Source organism: Chinchilla lanigera, unplaced genomic scaffold (assembly GCF_000276665.1).
Source record: "Chinchilla lanigera isolate Chin_1 unplaced genomic scaffold, ChiLan1.0 scaffold00079, whole genome shotgun sequence".
NCBI lineage: Eukaryota > Metazoa > Chordata > Mammalia > Rodentia > Chinchillidae > Chinchilla > Chinchilla lanigera.
In genome coordinates, this window is record NW_004955480.1 from 3,809,733 (window position 1) to 3,836,749 (window position 27,017).

Sequence of the window (27,017 nt, forward strand, 5' to 3'; positions counted from 1 at the left end):
ACAGTGAAACTACAATTGAAGGGCCTTGAGGCAAGGCTACTTTTAATCCCATGTAATGCTATTTTCTGCTTAGAGCTCTTTGCTCCTAACAGCCAGGTCCTTTGGGAGTATGTGATTTCTGGGTAAGTGGGGCATCATCGCCTCATCTTCATTTTAGGTGAGCCCTGGAGCAGACTTCCCAGAGTTTACGCATGAGCTCTGCTGCTGGGCGACAAGTTATTAAAACTCTCTGTGCCAGGGTCCCCATCTACAGAACAGGAATATAGCATAAATACTGTGGCCTTGGATATTTCATGATTTAACATAAGGAAAATGCTTATATAGAGTAAATGATATATAGTGGTTGGATTGTATTAGGTTTGGGGAGTAAATAGAAGAAAGTCCACCAAAATTCAAGAAGAACAACTCTGTTAGGGAATTTTTAATTTAATGAGGTAATCTTAGCTAGCTTTCCTCGCCTCTCTGTATGTCTCACTACTTTTTAAAACTTTTCTCTTGGACCATAATCACTCTTGGCTTTTTCCTTTTCCGATTAGAATATCAGCATCCTTTGGTCTGTCTTCTGAGTGAATTCAATCACATCCTTTGTTTCCATCTTCTTTCGCCCTAGAAGTTCTATTGCAGACTTTTTTTTCTGTTTGTAGTATCTGGCAGTTTAATTTTTATTCCTGGATTTACCAAAAGTCAATAACAACTCTGCCACTTAAGAAAATCTATCTCAAAAGAGGCCACTCATGACTTTATAGTGATAATACGCTTCGTATCTATAATAAGCATTCTAATTAGGGGATTATTTTTTAAAATATAAGCTTGTTAAAGAGTTATTTATTTATGCTTATAAATAAAGTAGAGACAATCCATTCACAAGTGCTGTGAAAAATATCTCCGGCAGCTCACCTCTGAGTCGTTATATTTTATAAGTGATTGAATTCAATCATGAAATTGCAAAGCAATTTAAGTTCTCCTAGAATGGAAATTGCCATGTCATTGCCAACAAGCACCTCTAACAGAAGACGTTCAAAATAATTGGCCATTTTCAAAGGACTTTTCATTTTCAATGTGATATATGAATATAAATTAAAGTACTAATTATAAAGAGAGATTTTGGGGGTCCTAAAATATACTAAAGGCTTGGGTTAAAGAAATATTTTTCAGACGGAGAAAAATTGGGGGTTGCAATTGTTCGGGATGTTCTGGGAAGGCTGAGCACTTCCGCAGCTCCGGGTGGATTGGTTGCTTTCTCCTCGTGGGCTGCATAGGATCGGTGTGGAACTACTGTTCATGCACGTTCCATGTGCACCTAAATTTAGCTCCTGGTGGGTGGATGGGTGAGGGACGATGAAGACAGGAAAAGTCGAGGGGGCTCCCAGGCCTTTCAGCTCATGAAATAGAAAATGTATAGCTGCTAAAATTTGAAGAGAGGCTTATAGTGCCTGGTCCAGATTTGCACTCTGTCCACAGAAGTCAAATGCTAGAACAGGAAGAGGAAAGACAGGGTTGTGACGGGTCTTGCCTCCGCCCTCAACAGATATGCAGTCCGCAGACCTGAACAAATTCCTTAACTCCTGAAATTGTTTCCGAACAGATTCTCAGGCCCCCTCAGTGAGCATGGTGTGGGGAGCAGCTAAAGAAAACTACCGGCTGGGCGTGGAGGTGCACGCCTGTAATCCCAGCACTCGGGAGGCTGAGGCAGGAGGATCGTTGCGAGTTCCAGACCAGCCTGGGCTACAAAGTGAGCTCAAGGCCGGCCTGAACTGCATAATGAGAACTTGTCTCAAAAAAAAAAAAAAAAAAAAAAAAAAAAAAAAAAAAAACCGACGGAAAGCTGAGAATAGCGGCATCCTAGAAGTGTCCCTCCCTCCCCCTATCCTTTTTTTTTAAAGTTGAAAAGAAGGGAGAAAAAATCACTTTGGTGCCATGAAAACAGCATTGTGACTCTTCTTCTAGCATGCTTATCTTTTCTTATGTTAAATTTATAGGTACAATGTAGATGTACATAGTGATCGCATTCCTCATAAGGAACTTGCAAAAGATATATCTTACCTCCTTTTTTTCCCTTCCATTGCCCTCCCCTCCCTTCAGCCCCTCTTCCCCTCCTTATTTGCAAAGTTTGTTTCCATTTAATGCTTTTCTTCCTCAATTTTTTTCCTTCCCCTTTTCTGCCATTCTCCTTTTCTTTTGAACAATTTCTTCCTATTTCACAATATCTATTATGCCTTTTGGTTCTTATTTACACTTGCAGTTTCTCACACTAGAAAAGGAATGTGATATTTACACATGTGTGTCAAATTTATTTCACTTAAAGACTATGGTCTCAAGGTGCGTCCATTTAGCTATAAATGTCTCAAGTTTATCCTTCTGTATGTTTGAGTAGTATTCTACTATATTAAAAAACACACCATTTTTATCCATTCATTGGTTGATGGGTATTTGGGTTGTTTGCAAGATTTAGCTATTACAAACTTTGCTGCTACAAACATGGGTACACATATATCGTTGTGGTATGATGCTTTAAATTCTTTTGAGAAGATACTAAGAAAGGAAATAGCTGGGTCAAATGGCACCTCTAGTTCAGTTTTTTGAGGAGTCTCCACACTAATTTCCACAGTTGTTGGACCAGACTATATTCCCATCAGCAGTGGAGAAGGGTTCCTTTTGTCCTACAGCCTCACCAGCATTTATTATTGGTTGATTTCTTGACGATAACCATTCTTTCTGGAGTGAGATGGAATCTCAATGTTTTAATTTGCATATCTCAAATGATCAGTTGATGCTGAACATTTTTTCATATATTTATTTGTCATTTGTACTTCTTGTTCTGATGTGTTGAACTTGAACGTGAAACAAGCAAGTCATCACTTTCATATGCCAGAGGTTTTCAAGGGTAGAGGCAATGGTTAAGAGTCTCCCAGCATGTATAGACTAAAATAAGTGAAGAAAATTAATGAAACCTTTCTCCAATACCTGCCACTGGCCCAAACTTGTAAATGGCCCAAACTTTCTATTATTAGAAATCTTAATCACATAATACCAATCAAGGCACTATCAGGCCAATTCCATAAAAGATAACTTTTAGGACTAAAGGTACTGTTATAACTGAGATAAAGCAATGTAAGTCAAGCAGGCTGAGATTTTGGCTAACCAAATCAGCTCAAGTAGAATTTGAAAGTTATAGCATTTATGAATTTTTCATAATGAAAAATTGATACAGTTTTCAAGGAGGGTCATGTTGTATTTAGCAAAGGAACCTCCTTCAAATGCTTCAGATACTTATTCATTTATTCCACTTCTTTGTTTTGTTTTGCATTACTGGGGATTGAAGCAAAGATCTCCACACTGAGCTACATCCGCATCCCTAATTGTAATTTTTATTTTGAGACAGGTTCTCAGTAAGTTGCAAGATTATTCAGACAGGGCTCAAATTTGGGATCCTCTTGAGTCAGCTTCCCAAAAGGCTGAGAATATAGATATTCACCACCATGCCCAGCTAATTGTTTAAATTGTGCACAGTTAGTTTGCCAAAGTTGATGCTACCACACTGGTCAGTTGTCTGGCAGGAGCAAGGTAAACAAAGGAGACTATGAGATCCCAGGCTAGGACTCACCTCTGTGTGTATGGCCTGAGTTCTGAAACACCGTCCTCAACAGAGTGACATCATTCTCCCTAAAATGACTTGATCTCTGCACTCTAGTCCTTGTTTATAACCACGGGTCTTTGGAGGGCAGAACTCCCACCCATTTTTGTTTGTGAAGCGAGATGTTTGGTAGCTGTACTCTTGGGGTATGGTCTGACCTTGGGTAGAATTAAATTTGTATAATTATGAGTTGGGCTGTAATAGGCCTCTACCGTATTTTAAGAGAAGTGAGAAAGGGAAGAAAGATGCCTATTTTTAAAACCCATTCTGTTGTTCCCTGGTGATGTGAATTCCAATTTGGAGCCCAATTGTGTCATAGCCCGAGGGGACTGTTGATTCAGCCAGAGCACAACCTCAGCCCTGAGAGACTTAAATCTAAGGAACAAAGAACAGAAAGAGACAACCAAAGAGACCCAAGAGTGTCTGAGTTCGGAGAGTTGTCTGATTAAAATCAAATCTGTTAGACGATACATGAATTACAACACTATTTGTGTTCAGCTAGTCTCGGGATGCAAGTGCAGTCGTAGAATGAGCTCATCTGAAATATTCTTCAGTAGTTAAACTTTAGCAGAAGTTGGAGACATTCGGGAGGCTGGGTCCCACCTGAATGTGTGTTCCCTTCTCCCAGAGAAACCACCCAGCCTTCCTACCCTAGATTTCTCTGTGATAAAAGGGAGACATTCAAACACCCCTGTGTTATCCCCCATCCTGAGAACCAGCGCCACTCTCTACTTTTGTGTCCTGTGTTTTCAAGCAGCACAGCAGCCTCTCATAACCTCGTGACCTCCTCAGGTTGCTTTGTGAGTATCGCTTGGAGAGAAGTCGAGGAACTGAGTGTTTAACACCCAACTCATTTATTGTTTTGTTTTTTTGTTTTTTTGGTTTTTTTTGTCTTTTCTTCCGGTACCAGGAATCGAACTCACAACCTTGTGCTTGCCAGGCAAGCGCTTTGCCGCTGAGCTAAATCCCCAGCCCCCAGCTCATTTATTGTTACAATTGTTTTATCCCCTAGCATTTTGGACCAATAAAACAAGGGACCTACTGTCATCTATTAAAACAGCATGTTGACTAATCTCAGGATTATTGATGTCTCAAGATCAAACCCCAGATCATGTGATCTAGATGACATTATTTAGGCCAAGATTACTTCTTATGATAATAAATAAATAAATAAATAAATAAATAAGCAACCATGGACATCTTGCAGAATTTTTGTCAGAGTTAATATGAGAAAGTATTCTGTCAGGTTTAGAGCAAAGTTTCTCTCGACGGTGGTGGATTTGGTTAGCTGTCTCATCATAGTGCTTAAAACCCTGAATGTTAACATGCTGAAGACATCTGTTAGATTTATTACTGACAAGACTGTTAGCTACTGGGGTTAAACCAAGTAATTTAGACTTAAGATCAATTTTCTCATCTAAAAAGTAAGGACGATAATCCCTCTCTTGAGGAGTGTGATGAAAATTCAGTAATACCACTAGTTGGAAAATTATGCAGCAAATAATAGATAAATTGTATGTAAGAAGATGTGCTTTTATTAGTTTTCTATGTTATTAGAGTGTTGGTGGATGAATGAATTTGTTATACTGCCGTAACAAATATGACACTAAGTGGATTAAATAATATAAATTCATTTTCTCACAGGGCTCTCTTCTGTTTTTAAGAATACCAGGCCTATTGGAATAATGGCCTAATCTATGACTTTATTGTCTTACTTCCCAAAAGGCCCTACCTGTAAATACAGTAACAATAGGTGTATATTAGTCCATTTTCATTACTGTAACATGATACCTGAGCTAGATACTCTATAACAAAAATAAATTTAGCTCACATCCTGGAGGTCTGATAGTCCAAAGAGCAGGGCTCCAGCCCTGATGAGGGTCTCCTTGGCTCATTTTGTCATGATAAATAGCACTGTGGAGGGAACGAGGCAAGAAGAGGAGCCCATGTGGTAAGTAAGACTGTAGCTCCCAGCAGTGACCTCCAATTAGGTCCCAAAGGACTGAGCTTCCAACACATGCCTCCCTATGGGATAAACCACATCCAAACCATAGTAAGTGGTTAAGCCTTCGATATGTGAATTTCAAGGGAACCCATAACAAGACCAGAAGTCAGACTGAATAGACTAAAGGAAGAGCAGCAGGCAGGAAATGGATCCAATATTTATTTATTTATTTTTGTCTTCTTGAGACAGGGTCTCACTATGCAGTTCAGGCTGGACTTGAACTCACTTTGTAGCCCAGACTGGTCTCGAATTCACAACAATCCTCCTGCCTCAGCATCCTCAGTGCTGGGATTATAGGCATGCACCACCATGCCTGGTTCATGGAATTGGATCCAATAGATATCCTCAATTTTTCCAAGACATGTATGTGATAGTACACAGAACGAAGGAAGTTGTCCTTATTTTTATCACCGTCATTTTTATTGTACTAGGCTTGTGGCAAAGTAGAAAGAACATAAGGTGCTACATCAAAGACTGATTGTAAATTATATCCCTGTATTTCTTTTTATGTTACATCTGGCCATGCATTGCTTCATTTCTATGATACTCAGTCTCTACACAAATAAAAAATAGTTCTGCCTTGTGAGGGTTACTGTAAATATCAGAATTATTGTGAGGGTTATTGTAAAGATCAGGATTATGTTGTTAAAGTATATTAGCCCTCTGGCATATAACAGAAGTTCAATAAATGTTAGGCACTACATTAAAATCCTTCAAAATGCACAATCAGATGATGGCTGAGCTACAGGGTGAATCCACTGTCCTGTGCAGAATCACACTGCTCCACACCGAGCTCTCCTCCGGGAACCAGACTTGATTAGGTTCAGGGGCTTTGCTTTTTAAACTTATCATATGCTGGTGATTGCTTATGATTCCAGGTATGTTCTTAGAGCCTGTCAGCCTCCTGGAAATAGAAACAGCCCTTTGGCAGGTAAAAGTCATTAAGAAGTAAAGTAACAGTCAGTCAGAAAAACAAGAAAGCCCACAGGCAGACACTTCCACCGTGGAGCCTTTTGAATATTGCATGCAATGATCATCCTATCGCATACACTTAATTCAATTATACTGACCCTTCAGCCTTGAAGGCCTTTTGTCTCAGACTTAGCATCTACAAGTCTGAGACAGCTGGAGGAGGAAACTCTGTACAGAAATTCTGTAGTATGGCTCAGACTTGCTGCAAGGCATGAAGGCCAAGAGGTTAACATGCTATTTTGTTTCTTGCCAGTGGAAGGGTCACTAGGTCTAGACAAGGTCATATTGTGATTGAAAGGCTTCCCAGAAAATCTGACTAAAATCGCCTTTACTTTTGCCTATGCTTCGTTTCTCGGAACAATGAACAGAGAACATGACAATTCTAAAGGAAGGTATTTAAGATCCAGCAACAGCCCACAAAACTCAGTTTGAAAATATCTCTATGAAGAAAAGTTGAGGTTTAAGGAGCTCCAGAAGAGTGGAAAGTTGAGGATCAGCATCATTTGTTTATTTATTTATTCATTTACCAAAGAAGTCATGCCTACAGGGCATCAGACACTGTCAGGTCCAGACTATATACACACGTATTAAGACTTTGGTCATGTCTTCAGGGAATTTACAATGGCGAGGACAAACGTAAACGGGTCATAATGATGTGCTATATAGAAGGGCCTGTGGGATCCCTCACGGAGGCATCATCCATTCTGCCTACAGGGGGGACCCCAAAGAGGAAGCATTGATAATCACTTTGAGTTGTGAAAGATGTATACATTTTTCGTAGTAAAAAAGGAACAAGCAATATTTTAGGTTGAAGAAATTGTGCTATAAGTGATTCAAAATAAGTTTACATAAAACATTTTTCAAGAAAGTAGAACCTTTCCATTAGATGCTATCTATATACATTATATCTGTTGCATGACATTTATTTCTGTGTGAGCAAGTATCATAATACAAAATAGTTCAAACTTTTGGATCAACAACAATGTTGGGGAGACATTTTCTCTCATCCCATCTCAGGACCCATTGAGCAAAATCAACCCATTTATTCAGATGAATGAAAGAGAAAATCGCAATAGCCTTTCACGGTTTAACTTGATTTTCCCCATAAAGACCAGTCTCAGGTCAATGTGTTAATTCATAGATGCCTTTTCTGAGCTATTTGTAGCCCTTTCTAGTACTTTAGATGAGCACTTTCTTACTTTCTCCTTAGTTTTACCCTCAAAGTCTCAGACTTTGCTCCTAGCCTTCCTTCCCATCTTTCCATGTTCTTTTATCTATTTAACACTATTCTGAAGGCTTTTGCATGTCACTATTTCCAAATAAATAATTATAACACAAAAATTTCAAAGTTAGTGTTTGCTGTTACCTCGTTACTCATTTTGAGAAATACTACCATTCCAAGTATTTTTTTTTTTTATCGTTATTATTGGTTGTTTGTAAACTACTTGAGAGCAATGATTAGGACTTACCAATATTATGGCTCCTTCACCTGTTTTCCTGCTAAATGAAAGTTCTGGCCTCGAGGCCCTCAGTGACACAGGCCAATAGATAGAAGCAAATATTAGGAGGAGGTAGTGTGTTAGTGTCAAAAATGGTACGATTTTTGGAAAATGGTCACATTACTAATTGTTCCATGAGACAAAAGATTAAATGTTCTCATGATCTTGGGGTTAAAGGACCTCAGAAGCAACTGTTCTCTTTACCTTCCCTCTCTGAGTCTGGAATCTGTAGCCAAGAGGAAGGGACATAAATGAAGAAAATCCATAGCTCCAGATGGGGTTTCCTTCATATAAGGCTTTATTGTTCCTGCTGAGTTCCTCCTGTGAAGTATGAACTAGGTTACAACTGGGAGTAGTCATGCGAGCGCCATTTTACCTCACTGCAGAGAAGCTGGACTGAACGGTACTATTCTTTGAGACACAAATGCCCAGCTTTGTGATATATCAGCACCATTTCCAAATTTAGGTTTACAAAGTTCTATGACAAATGTGTGGATATCAGCAGATATTACTTTGGGGCAGCAAAATTTCTTTGCACAAATATCTTTGGAATCAATTGTATTAAGCAAAATTAAAAAGGATTCTTTGTTATAGGTCTTCTCAAAATCTATAAGTTCAACTATTTTTTACCAAAATTACGTTAAAGCTTATGGCATTTCCCAAACATGCAGGCACAAAATTCTTTTTGCCTAGAGCATCTTTGAGAAATAACAGCTTAAATGTAACTAACAAAGCAAAGTAAAATATATTAAAGCCTATCTCTAACCTCACACTCTCCAGGCTGTAAAAGAGAAGTAACTCAGAGAGTGTCTAGGCCCTAACCTTCCAGGGTGTATGTATGGTACTGTGGGTGTGCCAGTCACACCAGGAGCTGCAGGGGGCTTACCCTGGTCAGCACCTTGTCTGAACGTTTCACTTGTAGTTCCTGGTGAAAGGCCTGATTTCAAAGGCAAATTAGGAGAGTATTAGCAGAGTTCTCTATGGAAATGATGCTCATTGTTATTATACAACAGTTCCATTTTATAACTAGTACTTTGTACGTAAACACAAATGTCAGGTTGAACTCTTGGTTGATTTTTGTTACTTTTTCAACTGAACTGTATCTTTCAAATGCTAGAATCAGGATGTCCACCTGAAAGACTATCATGTGCAGAAACAAATTATTTAAAGTTCCTTGGCTTCGTACTATTAAATCTGAAAAACGTAAAGATGATTGTTGGCAGTGTGAGGATCCTTCCTCTGGGGACAGATCACAGGCATCTAGCAGATATTTCCTTCCATTGCCCTGTGTCACTCAGTGTAAGCCTTGGCAAGCAGCAGCTGGCCCTAAGATTCTTTTATCTTTGCTCCACAGACAGCGTGGAAGATGAGCTGGAGATGGCCACCGTCAGGCATCGGCCTGAGGCCCTTGAGCTGCTGGAAGCCCAGAGCAAATTCACCAAGAAAGAGCTTCAGATTCTCTACCGAGGATTTAAGAATGTAAGAGCTTCCTTTTTGACTTTATCTTCACACTGTTCTCAGAGGAGTACTGGGAAGCGAGAGAGAAGCAGGGAATAGACTTTGCTGTGAAAGCTCAACGTACAGGCATTTCTTACTGATGTGTCCTAGGTTTGAATCCAGCCAATATCTATTTGGATTTTCTCTTCCTTTGGTACACCAGCACTGGTACAGTGTAGTTGCCCATGAAACAAGGATGGGTTCTCATTAAAGGTTTTTTCAGTTCAGTTACTACTTGTTTATATTTTCTCCTTTAGCTTCATGATGTCATTTCAATAAGCTGCAATTATCACTTTATTTCTTAGCTATAATCTCTACACTTCACTTATAGATTGTGGCCTACCAATTAGCTTAATTATGGCATTATAGAACAATTACTGTAAGTTTTATTGTCTGAAGAAGATCACTCTGTCAAGGAGTTTAAGGCACAAGTCACTGAATCTGGCTTTCTGTGATCCAGATGTGCATATGACCTCCTTCCTGGGCAGATCTTCACAATGATCGATAGCTCGTGCTTGCCAGAGGTTGGGGATGACAGACAGGCCAGGAGTGAATCCCAGTAATCTGGCAGGTGCATCCTTTTTCTGAATACATGGTATATACACTGCATTAAATTTAATGGAACAGATTAATCAAACAGCAGAAAAAAATAAACACCATCATAAAAGCTTATAATTTGGATAGGGAGCAAAGACTTGCTGTCATGAATGTATTTGAAGATAATTCATCTTTAATAATATCAAGTGTTCGTACATTAAATGGCATACTGCCTGAACATGCGATATATATGTATAGATACATAGATGATAGAGAGATAGATAGATGTTCATGGACACCCAAAATAAAGTGGTTTGTTCCTTTCCCAGACCCTTCCCTAAAGAACCCCAGTTCCATGACCTGTACAAGCATATTCTGTCAAAATATTTCTACCCATCAGACCGTCTCAACTGCTCCCTTTCTGTAGCCTCATTCAGTCCAAATGAGAAACTCTGCCCCTTCTTCATTACCAACCATAAAACTTTCCTTAGATTCATAAATCTAGTTGGCTTTTCAGAATATTCCATAAGGATCCATCACGCACACTGCACATAACTTTGTACCATCTCTCTGATTTTACGGACTCTGACTCTATCCCATTTCTTTCCCCAGCCCTGTGCTTGCCCTGGATTTTCTCATTTTTCTCCTTCATTATTCAAAGTGGATTTCTGTTCCCAGTACCGGAGAAAAACCAAAAAAAAAAAAAAAAAACAAAGTGGATTTCTTACTCTTCCCAATGCTGGCCATTCACAAGGCCTTTGCGGAGGACCCTGAGCTGGATGGGAAGGGCACTTGCCTCATCCACAGGACTCTGATTCAAAGGAATTCTTGATATGTAACCTACTAAGATGATACTTACAAATACACATGGGAAAAAGAAAAGAGAGTTGACGTTTAGGTTAGAGAAAAATTAGTTATATCTCTTCTACAATAGTTTACATCCTCAGAGCAAGACAGGTACACTGACCACAGGCAACAGGAAAACACAGAAGGGCAAGATGGGGGAGGAAAAGGGCTAAAAATGACCAAACCCCATCCCCAAAGTCAACACTAAGACAAAGCTAGTCACAGAATAAAACTGTAAGGGGTTCACTGCAAACATTTAAAAGCAACTAAACATCCTTGCTATAATTCAGAGAACTTGGAATAAGCAAACTGTTTCCTTTTTTTTTTTTTTTTTAACCTTGGAACTCACATTGGATACAGAATGGTTGCGGAGTAAAGAGTTACTTAATCTAAGCTCCCAGCATCCCTGTGTCCCTCGACTGCTGCCGCGTTATTATTCCAGGGCCATCGCTGTAGGGTCTCTCGTCTGAGGCCTGGCTGCCTTTCATCCCATTTGCTGTAAATTGGAATCATGATTACTGCCATCATTAACCTTTGGAGCCAAGCTCTGCGGCACGTCTGACACGAGTGGCACTTGACAGCAAATTACCAGGCTCCAGAGTCCGCGTGCATTGCTTTCTTTTATTATCTTCTTTACCGACCTGTTCGGTTCTTGTTTTCCTGCCCTTCCCTTCTTTTCCTAGGTCTTTCCCTTTTCTGATCCCTCTAATCCCATCTCCTTTTCTTCATTCTCCTTTACTCCTCTTTCCCTCATTCAGTTCTTGTCTGTTTAATTTCAGTTCCTCCCTTTCTTTCCCCTTTCTAACTTTTTCCTCTTCTCCCTCTCTCCCTTGCTTTGTTTGGCCCCACCCTTCTCCTTTCTGTGAGATAAGTTTTCAAAAGACCTGAATGTGCCAAAGAACATTTTTATATAATTCTTTAAAACAAAGCATTGTATAGTTTGTTCAGAAAATATTAATCCATGTCTCTGGTAAACCAAACAAGAGTGGCCTTTAAATGTCTGTGTTACTGAGGTCCACTGTACAACTCTGACAAATGTGCCCTAAAGCGACACCAGGGCGACACCAAAGCGGATCAGCCCCACTCACGCTTTAAAGAATGGCAGCGATGGGAACTAGTTTCCATCAGAGAAAGCGAGCCACCCGCCCTTAGCTTCCCGAACGCCAGTTATCTCAAAGCCCTTATGATCATAAAATCATTTTCCTGGAAACAGTTGGGTTATTCATTTTAATGAAACCTTTTAAAATTCCGCATATTTTGATTAAAAGGATAAACCATTCTTCAGCATCTTAAAATAGTCACGCTCCTATGAGAGGGACTCAGATTGCCAGGCACCCCTGCAAGGGAACCTTAGCTGAGTCCCCGTGTTTTACGCCGGGCAATATATCCGACCGCATTCCCTCTCATTTTCAACACCGACTGTTAATATACATGAAGAATGGGAGAAAGAGGAGATAGAGCAGACTTCTCACCCTCCCACCCTAACGCACTCATTGAAACACATACATGTTTGATTCTTTTGCCACATGCTGAGCTGAAACTCAAAAGTGCGCAGCGATGGTGATGGAGAAATCCGTGCCGGTTTTCTTCACCCTCAGTGCACTTCAGAATACACTGCTGCCTAAAGGACTACGACTTAGTAGCTGTGGAATGGGTCACATGGTTGGCACTTCTTATGCTTCTAGGTGACGTGATGCTGCTGATGCAGGAGAATCCCAGGTGTGGTGCAGCTATCACAAGCTCCACTGTCACCCACATGTGCATCTGTATCTTCCTTCTTTGGGCAGCTCCTCCTGGCTCAGGACTCTGGCTATCTTTGTCTCTGAATGTTAGAACAGTGATATCTATGTTACTTTTTAAAGAAATAAATATGAAGCTCAACTAAAGGAGTTACTATACAATGTAGCCCCAGAGGTAGCCTCAGTTGTGTGCTCCATCAGTGTGGGGTGGTCATGGTTCACCTACGTAGCTCTCGGGCAGTGTCTTGGGTTTTGCACTGCATAATTATGTGCCAGAGAGGATGTAGGAAGATACCAAGTATTATCTACAGATCAGCAGTCTCAAATTTAACTGCATGTTGCAATCATCTGGGGAGCTTTAAAAATTACAAATAGTTGGGTCCCATGCATGGTGATTCTGCTGTAATTGCTCTGGGAAAAAGCTTGAGCATCAGGATTTAGAAAGCTTTTTGGGGAGTTACAATGTGCAGCCCAGACTGAAAACCAATGGACTAAATGTAAGAATCTATAAGGTTTTTAATCACAAGAGAAGAATTGACCTAATTGTGAAGATCCCTAAGATGTCAAATATCAGTAACTAGATTAGACTGGCTATACTGGAATCTCCCAAGGCCCTTGGGGTGTGTGCATGTGCGTGTGAGTGTGCGTGTGTGTGTATGTGTGTGTGCACTATCTCGCCAACTGTAGAGAAAGTAAATGTTCTTAGCTACAAAGACTTCGATTCAGTGCAGTCTACGGTTTTACTCAGAAATCCTCTTTTTTTTCTAATTTCTCAACTAACATTTTTGGTTCATATTATAGTAGACAGTGAAATGAAAGGGACATTTGAGAAGCACAGGAATTAGAAGATTATTCAAGTTCATACTATATTGCATATATTCATACTATATTGCATATAGTATGTGTTATCGATAATATATTGTCATCGTTATATGATATAAATGTAATATATGATTAATAATCCTGCTTTGCTGCTCTTTCAAAAATCAAGTATATTTCAAGTTTAGGTGGTCATGAATGGTTTACTGGGACATTAAGTTGTACTATGATGATGCGTTTAGGGCATTTCTTTCCAGTAATTAATAATATACAGCCTAAGTCTGTTCTCCCCATTTTCAAAAGGACAGGATGGGAGATAGTTTCAAGTAGTTAGACCTCTCTGCTTTTGGTAACCGATTCCATCCCCTCTCCATCTTGCCCTGCTTCCTTTTCTGTGAATTACATTGGGTCTAAGCTTCCAGTAGATTCAAATTTATCTTTAAGGCATCACTTTAATACTTTTTAATTTTCCTTTGTATCTAAAAATGTGTTAATATCCTTTTTATCTAAAATGAATAGCATTTGTATTAGCTTTCTAGTGATGTATTAAAAAATTACCTCATATTTAGTGGCTTAAAAAATCACTTTTTCATCACAGTCTTGAGGCTCGGGAGTCCAGAAGTGACTCAGGTGGGTTCTCTGATGGGTCTCTCAAGGTCACAATTAAGGTGCTGGTTGGTCTGCATTTCTTTCTGGATTCTGTATCTCCTTTGAAGCTCTCACGGTTGTTGGCAGAATTCAAACCTTCACTGTTGACACCTAAGACTCCCTTTATCATACTGGTGATTGCCTGGAGCCGCTCAGCTCTTAGCAGCTCCCCACAGTCCCTGGCCACGTGGTCTTCTCACAAGATCTTAGTTCCTGCTTCTTCAGAGGCAACGAGGGACAGGCTCTGGTCTGTGAAGGAACGGTCTTAAAAATATAGCATCATGGTGGATGTGACTTCCCACCCCATGACCTTCCATCTCAGCACACAGGGCAAGGAGGGTGAAAGATGTGGCCGACTGGGGTCTCCACAGGGTGTCACCCAGTGGGGATGTGGGAAGAAGCAACCCTTGGAAACCAAAGCAGGATCTGGTCCAGGGTCCCATTTCAAGTACATCAGTCCTCACCCTCAGTGTTCTGCCTGTAATCCAGATATCTCAGAGATTTACAGAACCAACTTTTTTCTTGATTCCTGCAAGTTCTGCTGCTGTGGTCAAAGGAATCAACCAGAGAGGGAATTGCTTTGATGAGCCTTTTTCACCTCACTCAAAGTATTTGAGAGCTTCTGCACTAAGACCTTCAAAAACAAATGAAGAGAACTGAGGCTGAAATTACAGGTATCTGAATGTTTGACAAAGTACATTTGCAAAAAGATCACTGACTCTCACTTATAGTGAAGAGGCAGAGAGGGGGAGTTTAATGTACCCACGGCAAAGAGTGGGATATAGTGGTTCGGAGAGAGAAAGACAATGCTAATTGTATCAGGCAGTCGCTCTTTTGTCATGACTCTCCTGGGTTATTCTTGAGATATTCTTTCATGGACTGATTGTGTGAACTTCAGGAAGTCGTTTCACCCCTGGCAGCTTCTGTCTCCCTGTCAGCACATTAGGAATTAAGATCTTCCCTTCCAATCATGGAGGAGGTTGATAATTGGTTTTGTTCAGCTCTTGAAAGACACAAAAGATGTCCCTTATCTGTAAAGTACTAATCATGTACTTGAGAAGTAAGTTATCAGCACAGAGCTAAAATATTATTTTCTATGCCCCAGCAGAATTTTCTGTAAAACTACCAAGATGAACAGGTTTCTGAAAAGAAGGTGTCTGCAGGTCAGAGCAGTTTTTGTGGCTTCCCTTATGATTTCCAAGGACTAGCACAAGTCCCCTGTTTGAAAACCTTAAAACGTTCCTCTCAAAAGGTGCAATTACCATCTCCTACTCTGGACATGTGAGTTAGCTTCTCTGTACATCAAATTTTCCTTTGAAGGTGTGAAATATCTGTACCTGTGTACCTGTGTAGAGGAGAAAATAAATGAGAAATGCTGCATGATATTTTTGGCTTAGAGTAATGTCAATAGGGCTGGGGATTTAGCTCAGCGGCACAGTGCCTGTCTGGCAAGCGCAAGGTTGTGAGTTGGATTCCTGGTACTGGAAAAAAAAACAACCTAAAAAAACCAAAGTAGAGTAATGTCAATAAACATTAGAGCTCTTCAGTTCTTTTATCTCATGCTTCTAAATGCAGAAATAAAATTCATAGTAAGGACTCTATGATATCATCTCAATGTCTATAGTCTAAGCATCAATTAGTGATAGGTATATTTTATTGCATTTAGATGTTTTTGGTTTATTTTTTATTTTAAACTAATAATATGTCATGTTAAATATTTGGAATGATGCAGAGGAATATAAACAGAAATATATGAGTGTCTTACCTATGATAAATACCTCACCCCCACTTTGTTACAGGCAACCACTGCCAATTCTTCCCTTTTCTCAAGTATTATTTTTTATTTTGTTCAGTTCTTGTTATTCATTTTGGTTTTTTGCACAGTATTGGGAATGGAACCTTCATATATGCAAGGCAAAAACCTTACTACTAAACTATGTCCTTGGACCCAGATATTTTTCATGTATACACATGTATATATTTCATGTGTGAGTGTGCATGCATGTGTGTGTGTGTGCATTTAGGAATACTTTCGACATAACTCTGTTGATAATACATGTACTATAAAACTCAGCTCTTCCGAGTTAACCATTAGCAATTAACAGTGAACATTTCATTTATTCTAAAACATGCCAAGTCCCTATGTCACTGCAGTTGAGAGTGCTCCAGTAGATGTCTAGTGGGGTGTTACACCAATCACTGTCTTCGCTGGTTCTCTTGGAAATCTTTGTGGGGAAGGCAGTGCTGCTACATTGCCTTTCTGTTCCTCCATCCTTTTATGCAGACTCTCCTTTGTAGAGCTGTAGCTGCCCAGCCCCACACCACCACCCATCCTTTTCACCTCGCTCTCTCACATCCTCCCTCCCATTCTTTTTCTCTAAAAAAACAGAAAAGAAAAATGAACTGAGACTCTTATTTCTGCTTAATCTAAGAACTTCCTAAAGATGACATACCAAGCCAAATCACCTTGATTTTCTGCATATGCACTTCCCAGTGCCTGGTCCTTTGTCATGCTTAGTACAGGGCTGTGACCAGGTCCTATTACACAACATCTAACTTTTAAGATGTATTTTACTCTTATTAAGTGAAGCATGTATGCAGCATGTCCAGCTCACCATCTTTTCCTCCTTGCCCTGTCTTTTCTTAGTAAATGCCACTTACCTAAAAACCTAGTTGTCTTTCTGGACTCCTCCCTCAGAACCTCGTGCACCTAATTAACTAAACCCACTCAATTCCTAAGTCTTTTTGTTTGTTTCTCACATCTGCCTTTCCATTCCCTGTCCACCAGCTGATCTCTCACAGGCTGCTGCCATCTCTCACCTGTGTTACTGCTAAGTCGGATCTCCTGTTCCTTTATTTTCTCCTTCTGAACCATTATTAACCAAACTACTCTACATAAAATAAAATGTAACAGGATGTACTAGTCAGCATTTGTTTTCTGCAACAAAATGTTTGAGAGAATTAACTTCCAGAAGAAAAGTTTATTTTGGTCACAGTCTTGGAGGGTTTGTTCCATGATTGGATGAACTTATCGCCTTTACACTTTTGGTGGAAAGCACATAATGGTAGGGAGGATGTGTCAAAGAAAACTGTGATTTTATAGTGGAGGAGAGAAATCACATTCTAGAGAACATAGTGGGAGTTCCAGGTCAAAATGAATGGACATTTTTATGACTTTTAATGACAGGGTGAGTGAAATTGAGAGTTGAAATTTATGTCATAAAATTTGGATTGAAAGACTTGTATGTGGTGAAACTTTCATCAAAATCTTGTAGAGTGAATTGGGAGAACTGCCGTGTGCACCTCATCATGGTATTTATTTTGGGTTTCCTCTTTACTCATTTTCTTTTCTAACCACTCAGCCCCGCAGAGGGCAGGACTGCAACTTCTTTTCTATCATATCTGTAGCCCTTTAGATTGTATTTTGTATACAAGTAATCAATAAATCTTTTAGAATGACTGAATAACCTCAAACACAAAAGATGGGAGTCTAACTCAGATAAATTTTCATATTCTCTTACCTTCCATTTTTTAGTCCCTCCCACATTCACCTAGCTAAAATGAAAAACTTCTTAGAAAACACAGATTAAGTCTCATCCCTACTAAGATTTTCCCTAGGACAAATACGGATATATATTATGGTCTTTTGGATTCCTGGAGATACTAACATCATCTTTCTCAAAATAATTCATTCACTGAGATTGATTGAAAACTTGAAAACATGTTGATTTTCTCCTTGAATCATCTAAAGCTTGAGGAAGTAAAATATCATGGTTCTTTTAGAAAAGAACTGGATGTCATGGCTTAATATTTTTAGTGATGTAATCAGATACAAGGGGTCCAAGACTTATGATGATTTGACTTAATTATTTGACTTCATGATGGTGGGTAAAGAATACACAGTAGAAAATATATTTTGAGATTTCAATTTTACATGGGCTAGTGATACATGGTAGATTCAATCTTTTGATGCTGGGTGGCAACAAGTCACAGCCTCCACCAGCCACAGAATTATTAGGAGGAACCATTAGCAATCTGCTGCATATTGTATGGCTAATGTATGATGTTTAGAAGGTTAGGTATGTTAAATGCATTTCCAAATTATGATGCCTTATCAGGAGATAACCCCGTTATAAGTCAAGAAACATCTCTATTACTCAACAAGAAATGTTGAGAGAAATCTCAAATCATAACAAAGAATTTCTTTTGACTCCATTGCAAGACTGTCAGTATTTTCATTTGTTAAGTTATCCATGTGTTGTATTGCCTATCCAATACTTTTCTATCAAAGGGCTGAGGAAATGTCTGTATCTTCAGAAATCCTTTTATTTTTGCAACATGTCTCAAAGATTCTAAGAAAGAGATGGGGAGGAGTGGTGATGTTCAGCACATCTCCATAGGTTTTAGAGCAGTCACTGCTGCAACCCTTTTAGTGGCTGAAGATAACAAAGGTTTGTTTCTATTTTGTCTTTCACATCTGCCTCTCCAGCGTCCTGCTTCTAGTAGAGCAATGGATAGGGGCTCTTTTCAGCTAGCTTATGGAGGACAGTCTTCCTCTGGGGGCTTCATTCTGCTCATTGTTTCTACATCAGCATCCTCCCTTAGTCCTCAGCTGTGAGAAGACAGAACAAGGAACACTTTGTGGAGTATCTGATTGGCCACTCCTAGAGTACTGGCCAGATATCCCTCTGCCCGCAATGCACTCATCAGTGGTCAGCCATGGGCCCACCTTAGTTTAAAGAAAGATGGGTAACATAGCCTTCCTGTATACTCAGGAGGAAAATAAAATTCTTTTACTTGCAAAGGAGAAAATAACAACGTGGAAAGATATGTCAGAGCTTCCTAAGATTTGATGATCTGATGAGTCATCCCAGGTTTGATGATTTGCTAGGAGGAGTAATGGAGCAAATATAGTCTTACTCATGGTCATGATTTGTTACAACAAAAAGGTGCAAAGCAAGTTTGCAAAAGGAAAGAGGCCTGTGGAGGAATATTTGGAGAAAACCTGATGCAAGCTTCCACTGGTCTTTGCTTAGGAAGTCATAAAGGAGATGCTTAATTCTCCAGGTGTGAGTCACTGCGACCACGCTTGTGAAATCCTGTCTAGCAAGGAATCTCATTAAACACCCAGTGTCTAGTCAGGACTCCAGTTCCAGACCACAGGATGCAAAGCTGGTGTTCAGCATACGCTGCCCTGCTTGCAAAATTACACAGTGAGCCTTTCTTTTCAGAGAAGAGTAGAAACCTTCTCGAAATCCAAGTTCTAAAATGTTATCCAAGGACAAATCTGCAAGAAGTTCTAAGACAGCAGTGTTAGACTCACTATGTTAACACTTCAGTGAGAAAACCTGTACATAACATGAAATAAATTTTAAGTACAATTAGATTTCAGCTCTGGCTGTCCTTTGGCAAGGTGTATCACCTCTGGCTTTATTTATCTCCACTGCAAAACTGGAGGAAAAGCATCTCACACATCCTTTGCAAAGATAACAAATGTAAAGCATAGAGCACATCTCCTGTATTATGGTAAAACTCAAAATGTAGCTATTAGTATTGTCGTTATTATTATCATTATCCTATTAATAACACTGTTAGCTTTTCTCCTCTGAATTGTGCTACCATCTAGAAGTTCTTGGCTTAGAGTTTCTTTGCCTTTGCCCCACTCTCATTTTATTTTAAAGATAAAAGAATGAAAACATCTTAACAAACAAACATACTTAGTAAGGCTGAGACTTAATCTGTGTTTTCTAATTTTTTGAGTGGGTGCCCCAGTCTCAAATTTGGATCCATATATATATAACTGCCCTCCCCCTCAAAAAATTAGAAAACACAGATTAATTCTCAGCCCTACTAAGATTTTCCCTAGGGCAAATATGGACATATATTTTGGTCTTTTGAATTCCTGGAGATTCATCACCTTCCTCAAAATAATTCCTTCATTGGGATATTTTTAAATATCAGAAGAAATGATAAAATGTATGATACTTGCAAGCTCCAATGAAATAACAGAGATGTCAGTATTTCTATTTAATATATTTAAAAAATTGTTATTAGTATGTTTACTGGGCATAGTGATTGCATTCATCATGGGAAGTGGGTTCGTGTACATAGCTCATTTTAATTCTTTTATCCAAATCCCATTTGCTCCTCCCCCTTGTCCTACCTCTTGGTCTTCTTCCCACTGACAAACGAGCTCCCTGTCTCCTGTTACCTATTTTTATTTCATTCTTTAATTTATTTATGTGTTTTCATATTTTTATTTATTTGGAAATGTCTTGTTGTAGTTTTCTTATTATTGTGTGCTTGCAGGACATGATGTTTATATTCATCTTGGGGAGAAGGTGCCTGTACTTAACATACCTTGATTCTTATTCACTTCTGTCCCCCACCCACCCCTCCCTTCATCTCAAGACCCTCTTTCCCCATTTTCCTTATAATTATTATTTTATTTTAGTTCATGTTTGCAACACATAGTGACTACATTTATTGTGGTTAGTTGGTGCATGTACAGTGATTCATCTTAAAACATTTTGTATTCCCTTCCCCCTGCCTGCCTATTCTGTTTCTTGGCTCCGTTTCCATTTACAAAAGATCCATTTTCCTGTAGGTAATTTTTTAAAAGAACTTTTGGAAAGGTATTCCATACATTAAGCAAAATTTCACTAACTAGAAGTATTTCTTAAGACAAATTATTTATCACTCATTCATCCACAGCAGTCCTGTAAGTAATGTCACATTTTAGTTTTCTCCCAAGTTGGTGAGTTTGGTCCAGATAGAGGAGACAGCTTTGCTCATCATGACACTACTGAGGACCAAGTTTCCTTCCAACACATTTTCCTGCAGTTTTTCCTTGACTAGAACATGGTTCCCATCTGCATTGTGTCAGCTGGGTCACCGTTGTGGTTTGGGAAAGGTAAAAGAGGCATAGTGCAGGAACAAGTGACTTACCTTAATTTAGAGATAATACAAACTATATGCGTCAAATTTATGTGCATCAGCGTCTCACATCCAGTTGCCTGGTGCGCCCAGCTCTGAGACTAGCTGGGAAACACAGTGTCTAACTGAACAGCTGCGTATGAATATACAAGAAAAAACTGGGTTAGGAGGATGACTTGCACTCTACTAAAGTTAACGAAACCTCCTTCTATGGAATTTTTCTCTGGAGCAGATTTCTAAAGATTTTCTAAGACTCAGCTAATTCTCTTAAGACAATTTCTTTCTTCTTTTTTTTTTTTAGTCTGGGAGACATGTGTCAGCTGATACTTCAAAGCCAAATATATGTTTCCTTTTATTGCTGATCACTTCAAGGATCAGCATTAAAAAAATAATAAGTCTGTTTTATGAATGCTTTGAGGTTTCCTTCTTCCCTTAGCACTGTACCATGAAATAAAATACGTAACAATTTCAAAGCAGCTCTGTTCAAGCAGCTTGTTAACACGATTTGTTGTACATAGAACCCAGGCTTCAGAGCACAAACCCCAAGCACAGGGTGGTAGTTAGACTGTTGTGTGGATCAACTTTAACAGTTTCTCTCTTCCACATTCTTTTTGGGAGGACTAATTGGTTCACAAAAATGGATCGCTGTGATAGCAATAAATTTTTTCAAATTCAGTACATGTTGGTTGAAGAGCCTGCTGTGCAATTTTGGATACTTTGTGGTTAAAACTAAAAACAAATTCGGGTACCATTCATCACTGCAAGTAGCTGGCAGGGATCCTGCTCCATAAAACCAGATGACTTTCCATTTTTTACTATCCCCATTTAAATGTGTTCATTAATATAAGAATAACTGGCAATTATTCCAGTGATCCTGGCAGGCATTCAAGTCTTTAATAACTTAAAATAAGTTACCAAAACTTTGGAAGTCTTTTCAATGCTGTTTGGGTTGAGTGTGTTATTAGTGTAAGTCCTCTTAAATCTGTATTGATGGAGTTAATTTGAAAAAAAAAATACAAAGGAAAAGAATGTGTCAAAGGAAAATGAGAAAAAAATCAGTTACTTTCCCAAGCACATTTTAATGAAATGTACTTAACATTATATTCCAGCTTTCAGAAAATTTTAGAAGAGTGACTCAAAATTTCTCGTCTCAAACTTGCCCTTGTTGTTGATTCTTATAAAAAACATTGATTGAGCAGTAATTGTTGAATGACTACTTAATATATGTCAAGGATTCTGCTAGCATTGGATAATTCAAAAACGAGAATTGCCCTCAACACATAGATACTTGAGTTCAGTAGGGGAAAGGAAGTATTCAAAACCAAACAAAAAATAGAGCAAATCATGGCACATCCAGTGAAGAAAAAAAAAAAAAAAAAACATAAGGGAAGCTCATGTGGACATAGCAGATCTAGAAAGTGTGTGAGGATAAATTTTATACCTTAACACGGGTTGGCTCTGTGCCCATTTTTGGATCAAATATTAGGCAAGATGTTACTAAGAATGTATTTTGTAGATGTGATTAATATCTATAATTACTTGAGTTTAAGTAAAGCATATTATTACACTTAATAATATGAGTGGAACTTAATCAACTGAAGGCCTTAAAAGCAAAAAAATCAGATTTCCTGAAGAAGAAGAAATACTTCCTCAATACTGTAACACAGAAATCATGCCTGGGTTTCCCATTGTCTGCCTGTCCTACAGGATTTGATCTTGCTAGTCCCTACAACCATATGAGGCATTCCTTAAAATAAATCTTACTCAGAGACAAAGAGAGACACAAACAGAGAGAGAAACACAGAGACAGACAGACAGAGAGAGAGTACTACAGATGTAGACAGACATAGATATAAATATAAGTATGTAGATGTCTTCTTGGCTCTGTTCCCTGGAGGATTATGACTGAGATATCAGGCCTTTCTGATACATTGGGCCGTTTTATATGCTAGGTCTAAGGAGAGAACCATTTTTGAAAAGAGCGAGGCAAAGTACCTAGTAGAAGATGCAGCAGATGTAAAAGCCTTAAGATAGAAAAGGGCTTCGTACTCCCGAGGAACCAGTGGAGGAGACTGTCGTGACTATATTGCTGATTTTCTCAATCAGCAAGTAAAGTAAGGTGAAGCCAGGTAAGTAGGAGAGGTGCAGGAGAGGCACAGCCTCACAGGTTGGGATCTGCAGGGCCAGACTGCTTATGGGGGACCAGTGACATGTTGGTAAAATAATTTACCAAGAATAGAGGAAGATAAAGATACGAGTTTGTTTCAATCAGAATAAACTGTCAAGAAGGACCGCAGGAGAGACAAAGGGAGGTGTGTGCACCGGAGCCGGAGCAGTGTTGTTCTAAAAGGAAAAAGCGAGAGCTGGAGTCGGGAGACTTGGGCCTGAGGAGATGAGAACCAGTGTCAGAGAGGACAGCATCAAGTGTCTTTGTGTCCCTTGGGCTGACGATGTACATCATCCTTACAATAAGATACGGGGCTAGGGCTCAAGGTAAAGCAGGGGCTACACTGGTTATGGGGAGTATTATTGTCAATGGTTGTTTTGTTATATGTTTCTGAAGCATCTCACTTTGAAGCAGACTGTGGGAGTCTGACATAGAGTTGAGTGGAGGCCAAAATGGCGTTTGCCTGGTTACTCCGTGCTCCACAGGTCTGCTTCAGTGTGCTCTCCGAAAGCAGGATGATGAATGAGGAAAGAGCGGTGAGGAAGAAGATAAATTCATCTAGCCAAGACACGATGGTGGGTGGGACTCAAAGCTGTGGTAGTTGACATGTAAGGAAGTAAAATTATTGGATGAACATTTTAGAAATAAAAATGGCAAAACTTGACAAATGCATTGCATATGGTCACGAAGAAATGAAGAAAACATAGGTGATTCCAACATTCATGAAAAGCGAATTGGCAGGTATTGGTACTATTTACTAAAATGCACAAATGGAAAGAAAAATGTTGCTGGAGTTTGAGATGTCTGAGGGAACAGTGATCAAAGATTTGAACTGAGTCTTATAAAGTTCAATGCTTGGTTATGAATATAGCAAGCTAAAAAACGTGGATGAAGCTGAAGTTATAAATTATATATATACACACACACATATGCTATCAGAATAGATACTTACACCAATTACAATAGAAAGTAAAGTGTACTGAGCATTTAAATGAGCAACACCATCTAAAGCACTTTATATATAATCAATTCTCTTTATTCTCTTAGCAGCCTTATGAAAGGCATTTTTAAAATAAAGGAACAGAGATGCAAATTAGGACATATCTTCCCCATAGTCACAGTGAGGGAGAGGTAAGTCTGAGATCTGAACTAATGTTCTCCTCTTCTGTAGTACCACAGAGAATGACTGAAGAGAGATTCTTTAAAAGGAAGATGTGGGCTCTGGGTGTGTAGAATTGTTTGTTTAGGGGATCAGTAAAGGAGAAGGTATCAGCAAAAGACTCTTAAAGAATCAACCAGAAAAATGGAAGAAAATCAAATAAAAGCATGTGGTATCATATGCACCTGAACGGAATAGTCTTCCAAGAAGTAGAAATTGAATGCTGTTGAACAGATAAACAGAGAAGTGATCGTATTGGCTAAAACTCTTTGATGATAAGCCACAGAAAACTGGCCTTACTGATAGGAGAAAAAACAAAGTCCCTAAAAGAAAACCAAGGGCAGCTCACAAAGCTGAATAAAAACACTAACACCCAGGCCTTGTGAGAGAAAAGAACCTGGGAGGCTGCAGGTTTTTCTGATGAGTAAACCAGGATGAGAACCACAGTATTTATTGAATGACTGCTGCATTTATAGCCAACACCCTTGTTTTCTATGCTGGAGCCATGCTTTATTCCTTATTTCTTAATCACGAGTTCTTTCCAGAGGAATAGCCAAATTTACATACCTGCTGGCAGGAGTCTGGAGGCAGAGCTCCAGTACGGGCTGAGAGGGGAGGGTGGGGACATCCTACCTCTGGATGACATTCACATCAGTTCTGTGCTGACCTGGCATTCCTCCCATTCTCATTATGGTCTAAACAATATTCTTATCCACATTTTAGGTTTTTTCCAAATTATTTTTAAAAAATGGCAATTTGTAGAGAAAAGCTTCCGGTTCTTTAGAGTTCTTTTCATGTGTTGTTTCTTGGGACACACCTTGCATGCTGTTTAGTGTGATGGTTCCTCCTCACACCCCCACCGTCATCGTAAACATCATCTCCTCTGATCATGTGGGGCAAACTCGTGCTGTAAGCAGTGTGTTACTGTTTTAGCATTTGTTCAACCATCTTTAATAATTGATTAATATGTTCATTTTTTTCTGATTACATCAGATGAAAATGAGGACAGAGATAGTGTTCCCTGGTTTTCCCACATACACATTATTATCTGATACTTTTTCTGGCACATAGTTGACTCTTCATAGACTCTTGTTGCTTGAATAAATATGTTTGAGGAACCTTGGACAGCTCCCTCCATGATTAACCTTGAGGACAGCCCTGAGAATTTTGTAGAGAGCCCTATGATGAAATCAAGGCTTTAGGAAATTTCTTCTGATTCCAACTGTTGCCATTTAAACCCACTAACTCTGTGGCAGTAGCTTTCGTTTTGATTCTGGTTCTGTTCCACTCTTTCACAGGAACTTTCTATGTAGGTCAAGATTCTGGAATCCTCACAAGTTGTCTGCCAAGATATCTTGGATCCTAAGGCCTGAGTTCATGAGCAAGACTCTCTCTACCACACCACACACCGAGATTAGGCATGCTCCTATGTCCGTCCTTGTCTGCACAAAACTGGAATAAAATATTACAAACAATAAGGACACAATGCAACTTTTTTCAATGCTACATGAGTAAAATATATAACAATGGAATTGTTGAAATGCAAATGAGCTTAAAATCCATCTGCAAAGCTCAAAGAAACATTTTAAAGCATCATTTTTAAGCACATTACTCTTATTTAAGTGTGTAAAATAAAAGCAACATTCCTGTAAAAAAAGAGTTAATATATGAACCAATCTGATCAATGCATTATTATTTAAATTATTGGCATGAAAGGATAATTTACACATTGTCAAATATCATTTTAGAGAAATAGATAGAAACATATTGGAGTTAATAAGTTATATAAAAACCTTCAAGCATGTAAAGGCAAGGCTGAAAAATTGGCAGAGTGAAAATATAGCGCTAAATATTTTGCTAATCATCATTAAAATATCATAGAGAGGAAAAAAGAACCATATCACCAAATGAGATTTATCATTAATATTTTAATAAAGCTTCACCTATAGTGTGCACTGTACTCTATCAAAAACATAGTTCCACAGACAGTAGGGTATTTCAGCCATATGAAAAGAAGTTATTCGCATTTTGTGGAACAGGAAACAGCAGGAAGTCCAGTCACTAGATTGATCCGGAATCACAAGCTGCTTGGTAACAGAACCAAGATTATTCTGGCTCTGTATACAGTTCTATTTTGCTGTTGTATCATCTGCTTACATGTAGAAATATAAGCAGTATATTCTACAAATGAAAAAAATGCCGTAAGACCATTGCGCAATGGCCAGGAACTGTTTCACAGAGTACATATTGCAACTGCAGACAAACTGCTTGATCTCTTTAAGAGCCCACTTCCAACTGTTCAAAGATCTTGGCCAGTGAAAAGAAATATTTACAGAAATCTGAAATGTCACCTGTCAAACCCTTCATACTGAAGGACTATTTTTTAAGATTCAAATAAATCAACAAGGAAATATGCAAAACCTTCTTTTCTGTGCAGTTTTCAAACTATTATAGATAGGCCCGTGTACAACCTAATTTCTGTTTTTATTTTAAGTATATTGCCTATTGATCATTGCATTTTTCTAAAGGAAACTTTAAGCAGACACACATATAACCTAC

At 38.9% G+C, this 27,017-nt stretch overlaps 1 protein-coding gene across 5 annotated transcripts in view; it reads left to right on the forward strand.

The window, feature by feature from the left end:
- The window catches only part of Kcnip4 (Kv channel interacting protein 4), a 1,107,708-nt gene that overhangs the window by 1,006,359 nt on the left and 74,332 nt on the right, over positions 1-27,017 (forward strand). For all 5 annotated transcript variants that reach the window (XM_005402468.1, XM_005402472.1, XM_005402471.2 and 2 more), the window contains one exon: positions 9,465-9,589. In XM_005402468.1, the coding sequence (XP_005402525.1) occupies positions 9,465-9,589 (125 nt within the window). The remainder of the gene's footprint in view (positions 1-9,464; positions 9,590-27,017) is intronic.